This window comes from Cicer arietinum, chromosome 3 (genome assembly GCF_000331145.2).
Source record: "Cicer arietinum cultivar CDC Frontier isolate Library 1 chromosome 3, Cicar.CDCFrontier_v2.0, whole genome shotgun sequence".
NCBI lineage: Eukaryota > Viridiplantae > Streptophyta > Magnoliopsida > Fabales > Fabaceae > Cicer > Cicer arietinum.
Window position 1 is genome coordinate 70708030 of NC_021162.2, and position 10589 is coordinate 70718618.

Genomic DNA, 10589 nt, shown 5'->3' on the forward strand with positions numbered 1-10589 from the left:
TTTAGATGAATTAGATTTTAAAATTTGTTGAATTAAAATAAAATTTAAAATTCAAAGAATATTTATAAAGATGTTTACAAGAACAATCTTTTATTATATATATATATGAATGATGTCGCTCTCTCCATTATTATTTTAGGGCATATGATATGATTTGATGTTTTTTCTGACCAATTATTGTGCTACCAATGCATTAGATGATTGCCAACCAACAACCTACCCTCTCAATCACGAAAATGAAGCTAGCTTCGATTTTATTCTTTTACTGATGAAGCTGGCTTCGATCGATTCACACTATTTTTTTTTTGTTTTTGCTTACATTTAAATTTATAAGAAGGGAGGCTCTATCTAAATTTGAAAAGACTTTAAGTTATTAAACACTTATCAATAAAATAGTAAAAAAACCACTTACCAATGAATATTTTTTTAAATAATATTAAAACATTTATATTTAATTTTCTTTAATAATATTAATCAATTTAAATTCGCAACATTCAAATCATATGATACTTTGAATTGTATTTCTCGTGAAGTTTTTTATATTTATAAATGTAATATATGATTATTATTTTTTTTTTGTCAAATATCTAATTATAAGAAGTTTGACTATATGCAAGTTAATAGTTATTACTATTAATGTGTACTACGATATTTCTAGATTTTTTTTTTAAATAATAAATTTTTTAGATTTTGAATGTTTTAAAGTTGGACTAAGTGAACCTAATAAATATCTCAAACTAACTTGTTTCTTTGAATTTCAAATTTTGATTGAAATTATTTTTGATTTAAATTATTGATATTTTTTTAATTAAAAAAATTAAGAAATAAAATTGCTCCTTAACTTCATGCTTTGAGTAGATTTGAATTAAAATTTAAAGAATTGAAGGACTCGGACTTAAAACAAAAAAATAAAAAATTAATATAATAACTAATTATTACCTTTAATCATTAAAAAAAGAAAAAGACAAAGAAAAACTGTGTGTTTCATATGTAAAAAAGAATTGTATGTTACTTAATCTTACATAAGACTATCTTTAGAAAAAAAATGTTACATAAGACAAATTGTAAGCATAATGAAGTCTTGCTCTACAAAGTGGTAACCAAAATTCCTTACTCTATAATCGTCCATACAATATAGTTTTTTTTTAAGTTTATGGACAAGATAGTTAGGTTACTATGAATATAAACTAAAGATCATAGTCACATTTTTAAATAAATAAAGAGTTTTTTGTTCGTTTGTTATAGTTTAAATAAACGAGAATCTGAAAAAAAATTCTAAAATTTAATTAAAATGAAAATTTTGTTTTGATTCATTTTTGAAAAAAATCATCTTTTAGAAATGAATTTTCTGAAAAAAGATAGTAAATAAACACATAATTTCTATTTCTCTTAAAAATATCTAATTAAATTATTAAATGCATCTCAAAATAATTTTTTCCATCAGTAACAAATAGACCCTATATATGTTTGCAAATCATTTCAGTGAGATTCTCTTTTTTTTCTCTTCATATATATGGAACTCACTTATCAACTATCATGTTATATATATATATATATATATATATATATATATATATATATATATACACTATTTATAAAAATTTATTTATAATTTATATAATCAATTACACTTTATTTCTTTAGGTTTTTAACAATTATGTCATTTTGGTGGTTTATATTTCACTTAGATAAATTAGGTGCTCAAAATTTCCACATTGGGCCTCAAGGGGTCCTAAACATGGTCATAGTTATAGATAAAACTCCCACCTTTATCGCTCCCAAACTCAAATCAAATATTAATTGTATTGATTAGTAGTGAATTAATTAATCATATATATCACACCAACCCTATTTTTTGTCAATTCACACCAACCCTATAAGACTAGTAACTCGTGGCTTGCTTTCCAATGAGGAACATGAACCCTATTTCTCCTGCAAAACTTGACTTGGGCCGTTGCAAAGTCCCCCACAATGTCCCATCGATCACTTAACATGTGAATTTGTTTATTTGACTCAAACAAATATGTCAGCCATTAATTCAATAGGATGTGATAACTAATATGACATTTTTCCACGTCTTTATAAGGACATAAGGATTAAAGATTACTTGCTAGGATTGCTAATTGCCAACCTGCCCCCCAATCAATTCGTCTAAATTAAGAGAGGTAGGTAAGATTAATTGGAAATTTTCATCCCATGAATGTGTATCAAATTAAAAAATAGTAAGAAAAAATTATATTTTTTGAAAAAAAATGTGTCTTTACAAAAACAAAATTATAAGTAAAAAGTAGAATAATATTGGATCGCCATTTTATCATTAAAAAAAACATTGGATTTCCATTAAAACTAAAATAAGTAATAAACTTTAAATTAGTCCATTAAATCAATGCAAGTAATACAATTTAAAATAGTCTACTTGAATTCATCATTATTATAATATAATTGATTCGATAAAAAAAAACTGTTAGAAAAAATAGATTTTATAAAGTAATTTGATAGTTGACATTATTTATTTGGAGGTTTAAGTGGTGAAAACCAATGAGAATTTGAACATCTAAAACCTCATTTATTCTCGTCTATAAATGAGTTAAAATTTGGCGCGATAGAATGATAGATATATTTTGTCACCTCTATTATTTGGGTAATGGAGACAACATAATTATTTATCAGAGCAAAAGAAAATGGAAATAATTTTTACACTTTTAAAATTTAGATAAGGTCTAATTTAACTTTATAAAAGTGAGTAGTAAGATAAGAGATGTCTTCCACTTCTAAATACATTCTTAGATCATATCTCATTCATGTCGATTGTCAAATGTGTCCCTCCTCACACATAGAATATCTCAAGTATTATTTGAGTGACTCGACAACAAGTGGCCCAACAAATTTTATAAATTTTAATATTATTTTAAAATTGATATTATTTTAAAATTGGAATTTAGTCTAATTCAACTCTACTAATTAACTTTGTAAGGTCAGAAATATCTCACTTATAAACAAAATTTCATTTCATATCTCATCCAATATATAGATTCAATATATATACACAATTTTTGAAGTAGAAATATCAATTATAAGGAAGGGGGGTTTGAATTATAATTGTTCCATTTAAAAATTCTGTTTTAAAAATAAGATCTCAATCCAAGATTGATCTTGGCAGTGATGAAGATCGATCTTGGTTTTGTTGAAGATCAATCTTGGTTTGCTTTAAAAACAGTAAAATCAATTTTATCAAAATATGATTTGATTGTAAAACATAAGATAAATAGAGATAGAGATAGAGATAGAGAGATCACACGAGGATATATCCTGATTCACCCAATCCGGGTTACGTCCAGTCCTCATAACCGTGAGATTTTTCACTAAGTGTTCAAGCCAAGATCGTTCTTGGTTTTCACGGATCAATCTTGATCTTTACACAGTTTCTACCTTTCTACCTAGAAAGGATTTCCTCAGTTCTACCTTACTATTTCAGAAAGGATTTTTCGAGTTACCTTTCGAAACATGAAAGGATTTTTACAAAACACTCTAGCTTTTGTTAACAAAATAACCTTGAGTTACAAATTGGTGATTTTGAGATTGTTTTGAATCTGGATATTTTCGCAACTCTTGTTTGAGAAATAGATTATGTAAATAGAACTCAATTGATACTGATTCTAACACAACACAAAGATTAAAAACAACAAGCTCTAAGAATGATATTGAGATGCTTGAGTATGATTGAAATGATTGATCTTTGCTTGGTACTTTGAGTTGTATTTTGTTCTTCATCTTGAAGCTGCATTTATAGACTTCAAGAAAGCTTGGGACAACTCATATGGCCGTTGAAATAGGGCCAACTGTCATGAAAAAGCTGTTGGATAAAGTGTGTCATAAAACAAGAGTAATCACAGCTACATCCAAGATCGATCTTGAGAACCAGGATTGATCTTCGAATTTGTTTTTGATGAACAAACTTGTACTTTGTGATTGTGTCAGATGTCTGATTTGAGTGCATCATTTTCAGTCACGTGTGCAGGTTTAGAAAGGTACAATCAACAGTGTTCTTTACAGCTTGTAGCTTTGTACTTGCACTTGCCTTATTTGAAGAATGATCTTGTATTATGCCTTTATTGAAGCATGTCTTTGATTCTTCAAATTCTGGAACAAATGTGACTCAGATTGATCCTTTGCTGATTCTATATGAGAATATAAGATGAATGATGTTTCCAGGATTGATCTTTTTACAAGGAAACTGATTATCCTTGCTTATGCTATAAACGAATATTGTTCTTCGTTTCTCAGCAGAAGGTTAAGATAATCTTCGTATTCCTGAATAGCTTTAAGATCAATCTTCGTTTTCCAGAATCAATCTTCATTTTCCAGAACTGCTTTCTTTGATCTGATTTGTGATGTTTGATACCTATCTTGTTTTAACATACTCAAAAACATATGTTAAATATCAAAACACTTAGAATCATAATTAGAATTCTTAATTAACTTTGTGTTTGTTTTCATCAAAACATTAAATTGAGATTTTGTCTCAACAATTTTATGATATTTGTAATAGCAACAACTAAGAGAACTATAGTGTAATTTTTTTCATTTAGATCAAGAATTTGGTTTGAGTATGTTTTTCATCCCTTCTTAGAAGATGGAGAGAAAAGTATACAGTACATTATTTCCTTCAATTGCGAATGATATGCTACCTTATCTTTTTTTATAAGTTGATATATTGTTTTTTTTTATTTAATAAATTGGTATATTTTTATATTTAGCTACACGATTATTTATTAAAAATTTATAGAAACTGGACAATTAAAAAATATTATGTGATTGATAAATTTATTCATTTTATTTTGACTCTTTTAATTTCTATAATAATTAAATAAAGAGTTTAGTTAGCAATGAAAATCGTAAAAACAACCCTTATAAATAAAATAAAAGATGAATTTCTTACAATTCTATTTTTCCGCTCTATATTTAGTCCCTTCATAAAATTATAGCTATATTTGCCGCAGGTGAAAGAATTAGACCATCTACATCATCATAGAGGCAGATGATGCTGCACAAACAAGAAATGGTAGATGCCAAATACCTGCATTTGTTCTGTAATTTCACAGTGCAATAAATGGGCATGAGTGTTGCTGCTTTGGTTGTGAACTATTTTAGAGATGTCACCTTGTATACCAAGAAAGAGATAGAATCTATAGTTTATAAATATATTTTTATTTTATATAATAGGTATTTAATTAATATAGTTTAATAAAATAAGGTATATAAATACAAAAACGAAACAATATATATTTTTCAACGGTAACTTAATTTTTTTCTATCAATTCTCAATGAAAATTTGTGAAATAAATATTTATTTTAAATGTAATTAAATCTAATTTCTAATGAGAATAAAATCAATTTTAAACATTATTTATGAAAAAAGTTATGAACAAAATACTAAAAATATATTTATACAGATTCAAAGACACATTGTATTATTTTCATTTCAAATTTTATATTCTCAAATTCATCTACTAAATTAAGTAAAATATATATTCAAAATTCGACATAAAAGCCAATTAATTATTGATACTAAACAATTACCATTTCATCAACAACTCAACGACACCACTTAATAATTATAATAAAACAACAATTCTCCGTAGTAACACACACCTAACATATAATCAATGATATTAAATCAAATAGAATTATTACAATATTCAACCATACAAATCATGAATAGTTATTAGCAACATTCAATCAAAATACTGAACACCCCTAGAAAAGGTTTTAAGAACCTTAGAGAAATTACAAAAAGATGAGAGTGTCTTAGTTTTGTCTTCTCCTTTTCTTGTTGGAGCTCTAACTCTTTTTCTTTCATATTTATCTTCTTCCCTCACTCAGTGAGTTATTTCTTCATCCTGTCACTCTCTCACACCATTTTCTTCTCTTCCTTTTTTTCCTCATCTGACATCTCACCTCTCGTTTTCTCTCTTCCTCTTATCTCATTTTATTTCTTTTGTTCTCTTCTTTCTCTTTTACAATATCCCCTACCTCCACACACATTCTATTTCTTATTTCCATTATTAATTTTTATATTCTATATCCTCTCTTAAATGGATTGCACTCCATATTTAACCCATACACAATATTTTGGTAGTTATTCTTATTAACCTAAACCATACAGACATAAATTTGATTATTCATATTATTCTGCCAACTATAAATGTGTCTTAAATAACATAAAAAAATATCAAAGTTTGTTAAACATTTACCATTTAAAATTCAAAAAATATCAAAGTTATCACAGTTCTATCAAAATTTATTTTGGGAGACGGAAATAAGATCTGCAAATTATCACAAGCTCAATCAAATCATGTTTTGGGAGAGACTATAGAATATAACCGTCTAAAATTTTATTCCAAATCAAGAAATATCATTAATTAATAAAGCATAAGTTTAATAACCGTACACTATCGTTATAAAATTAGTTCACACTATCAAAATTAGTCTTTCTTTTTCTCATGAAGTTCGTAAAGATAACTTTGATTTGATTTTTATCTTAATTTTTGGACAAGGTTTTTTATGTCAATTTATTGAACAAATTAGAACATTAATTACTATCCAAAAACATGGATTTTTTTAATAACGATAAATATTTTTAATAATGAGTGAAATAATATCGTATACAACGTAACATCAATTTCATCGCGTAAGCGTGTAAAACTTTAAGACATAAATGTGTAAAACATCGTTCCTGTGAAATGTAAGCACTTAAGAATAGCTCCAAAAGCTGTTGTGTTATACAAAAAAAAAAAAAACTGAAAATAATTCATTCCAACTTTCGATGAGGCTCGCACCTAATGCTTGCCATATAAACAAATTCCTTTACGAAGCAATGCCAATGACAATCCAAAGGAAGCCTTAGGGACTTAATACGCAAAATGACAAGTACATAAATAAGACAGCACTGGCATATTCTTTAAATGAACATCGAGCATACAAGTTTGACCTAACTGTAAAGATCATCATCATCAGCTCCACCAGCAGATGTAAATGGGTCAGATGTCCCTGCAGCAGCAGTAGTGCCACCAGAGCTGGAATCTGCAAACCTAAACTCAGATCCAAACCCTCTGGACTGCTGCAATGTTTGAGCAAATGCCTGGTATTTGCGAATGTCAGCATCACTAACACTCCTTCGTGCATACTTCATTGATTCCTCAAAATGAGCTGCCTTGATTTCAGCTACCTCATCTTCAACATCCTCTTCCATGGCTTCAGGGTTCTCACTTCTCCTTCTCTCTCTTTCAATGTCCTGTCAAGCAAAATATAGTAAATCAACAAAACAAATCTTAAAAAGATCCAATTTCTGTAATAATTTCAAATGTCAAGGGACTTAAAATATGGAATACATAGAAAAGGGAGCCCAGAATTGTACCTTCTCAATGTTCTCTCTTATGGCATACTTGCATGCACGCTGGCAAATTTCAGTAATATCAGCACCACTAAATCCTTGGGTGTACTTTGCAAGAGCTCTAATATCAACATCTTTTGAGATGGGGGATTTTCTCAAGCAAGCTTTAAATATCTGATGACGTGAATCTTCATCTGGGAGGGGGATATAAATCAACTGATCTAGACGGCCTGGACGCAGAAGGGCTGGGTCTATAATGTCTGGTCGATTAGTGGCGCCAATGATGAACACAGTTTTCTTTGCTGACATCCCATCCATTTCTGTCAGCAGCTGGTTCAAAACTCTGTCAGCAGCACCCCCAGCATCTCCAACACTACTGCCTCTCTGCAGGATAAAGCAAAGCAAATATTTTAAGGGGAGGTAACCACAAAAAATAAAGCAAATGTTCTCTATTCCAAATAGTTAGAATGAGTTAAGGGTCATAAAAGTGACAATAGATTTTGCCAAAATTCCAAACAATAGCTTAGTAACCCAGGCTAGTACCAACCTGAGTTGCAATGGAGTCAAGTTCATCAAAGAATAGAACACACGGAGCAGAACCACGAGCCTTGTCAAAAATTTCCCTCACGTTAGCCTCACTTTCTCCAAACCACATTGTGAGTAGCTCAGGACCTTTTACACTGATGAAGTTTGCCTGGCATTCATTGGCAATAGCTTTGGCCAAAAGTGTTTTACCACAGCCAGGAGGACCATAGAAAAGAACTCCCTTAGAAGGTGACATTCCAAATTTCTCAAATTTTTCGGGGTGTTCCACTGGATATTGAACAGTCTGCAAAAAAAAAAGAACAGTGTAAGAGTTCAGAGGCAGATGAAAGGAAAGTAGTATATCAAAGTGATCGTGTAAGAGCTTTAGTCACCTCTTGGAGTTCCCTCTTAACATTTTCAAGACCTCCAATATCTTCCCAGCTGCAATTGGGAACTTCAACAACCTGGTTCAATAAAGAAGTCAAAATTATTGATACATCACAAACTTTGCATGAAGCAGACAGAAAAGTTTACCCAGGAGAGTGAGTGCGAGAGAACAGGAAGCTTAACAATGACAAACAAAAACTTCTGGAAAAATACTTACTGTTTCACGGAGAGCAGAAGGATTGCTTGATCCAAGAGCAGTCTGGAAATGCTCATTTGACACTGCCATAGAGTTCAATATTTCGGCGTCAATTGTCTCATCTTCCAAGTCAATCACATCCATTTTCTCTCTGATGCATTGAAGTGCTGCTTCAGTACACAAAGCAGCTAGATCAGCACCAACATAGCCATGTGTATCCTTGGCAATCTTTTCTAAATCAACCTGCAAATGACACAAAGGACAATTACTTTCAGAACACAGATTACTCAAATCAAACCGTAACTTAGGGGAAAGGAATTTCAACATTACATCTTCTGCAAGCTTCATATTCTTTGTATGAATTCGGAGAACCTCGAGACGCCCGACTTCATCTGGAACACCAATATCAATCTCCCGATCAAACCTTCCAAATCTCCTAAGTGCAGGGTCAATGCTATTGGGCCGATTTGTGGCTCCCATAACGATTACATGAGCTCGTGATTTAAGACCATCCATGAGGGTCAAGAGCTGGGAAACAATCCTCCTCTCAACTTCACCGTGAGTCTTCTCTCGCTTAGGAGCTATGGAATCTATCTCATCAATGAAGATGATGGACGGAGCATTCTTCTCTGCTTCCTCAAATGCCTTCCTTAGATTGCTTTCACTCTCGCCAGCAAGTTTTGACATGATCTCAGGGCCATTAATGCAGAAAAAGAAGGCACCTGTTTCATTTGCAACTGCACGAGCAATTAAAGTCTTGCCAGATCCAGGGGGTCCATACAACAGAATTCCTTTTGGTGGCTTGACACCAATAGACTTGAATAACTGTGGGTGCCTCAGAGGCAGTTCCACCAGCTCCCTAATCTGTGCCATCTGCTTTCTTACACCACCAACGTCATCATAACCAACCTCATCTAATCGATTCTCATCTTCCCTTTTAATGGGCTCTCCTTCACAGAAGATCTCTGTGTCTGGGGCAACAACACAGTACTCAGATGGGTCAGTTTCAATAACCTTGAATTCTACACTTCTCATCCCCCCTCTAACAAGGAAGAAGTCTCCCTTTCTCACTGGTCTATATGCCTCAAGGAAGTAAGCTGCAAACATTAAACTGGGTTTAGAATTCAAAAAGAAACTAGAATGTAACAAGTTTATATGTCAGTGAGGGGTGGATGCCAATTAATAGATCATATATATAGGAAGTTAAATTACAAATTGTTGCCATTCCATTTTCAATAAATTGCAAGCAAAAATTCTAGCAGAAACTGCTTATTAAGTCAATACAAATTTATCCAAGAAAAATGAAGTACAAACACTGATAATGGAAGAATTTTCAGAGAGAACAATGCTTGGACACGGTAAAACAGTACAAACTTTAGATTCCCATATCATGGACATAAATGAATGATGATCTAATTATATTGAACCCACCATAACTAAAGGAGGCGACTATATAAAGATCATTGTCAGTGATTGGGAATTATGTGATGACAGTATCAAATTGGTGACCACATTTTATTTTCTTTTAACAGTTGTTTCCTATTAGGTGATGTAATGTTTGAGAAAGCAAAACAATATTAGTCTAAAAAAATGCTCTCTTTCACTGCAATTCCGTCATTATTCTCAAAGACAAGCATTGTATCAAAAAGGCCATTGTCACAAAAGAAGAAAAAGAAATCACTGGATATTGTAAGATAAACTAGCAACATTCATCTTTCCAGCCTTCCCTGAACAAAGAGGAAAGACGCAGATGACAAAACACAAGTACCAACGGATATTGGCAAACAAAAAAATAAAGAAAGTAATAAATATAAAAACCTTTATTTTGTCCACAAAAACACAACAAAGCAGTAACTCACGTTTTAAGTATGCATCAAAGAGATTCCCTGTAACTCCTTCAATAGTATCATCCACAGGAAGAATGTGAACGCGCTTTCCATATTTAACATCCGCACATTGATGCACCGAAACAACATCTCCAAGCCTAACCCTGAGATTGTTTCTCACAACCTTGTTCATTCGTATTTTTGGTTCCTCACATGTTTCATCTGCAAGTGCAATACAGATAGTATCTTTCCTTTTCTTTCC

The 10589-nt window shown here is 31.0% G+C and overlaps 1 protein-coding gene across 2 annotated transcripts in view; it reads right to left on the reverse strand.

Moving 5' to 3' along the window:
* Window positions 1-6721: 6721 nt before the first annotated feature.
* The window catches only part of LOC101499662 (cell division cycle protein 48 homolog), a 4823-nt gene continuing 955 nt past the window's right edge, over window positions 6722-10589 (reverse strand). The window contains exons 3-9 of one of the 2 annotated variants that reach the window (XM_073365860.1): window positions 10361-10588; window positions 8832-9598; window positions 8523-8744; window positions 8311-8382; window positions 7941-8222; window positions 7418-7777; window positions 6722-7294 (exon numbers count right to left, since the gene is read on the reverse strand). In XM_073365860.1, the coding sequence (XP_073221961.1) occupies window positions 6992-7294; window positions 7418-7777; window positions 7941-8222; window positions 8311-8382; window positions 8523-8744; window positions 8832-9598; window positions 10361-10588 (2234 nt within the window). In that variant the 3' untranslated portion in view covers window positions 6722-6991. The remainder of the gene's footprint in view (window positions 7295-7417; window positions 7778-7940; window positions 8223-8310; window positions 8383-8522; window positions 8745-8831; window positions 9599-10360; window position 10589) is intronic. The other variant, XM_073365861.1, reaches the window with a different exon arrangement.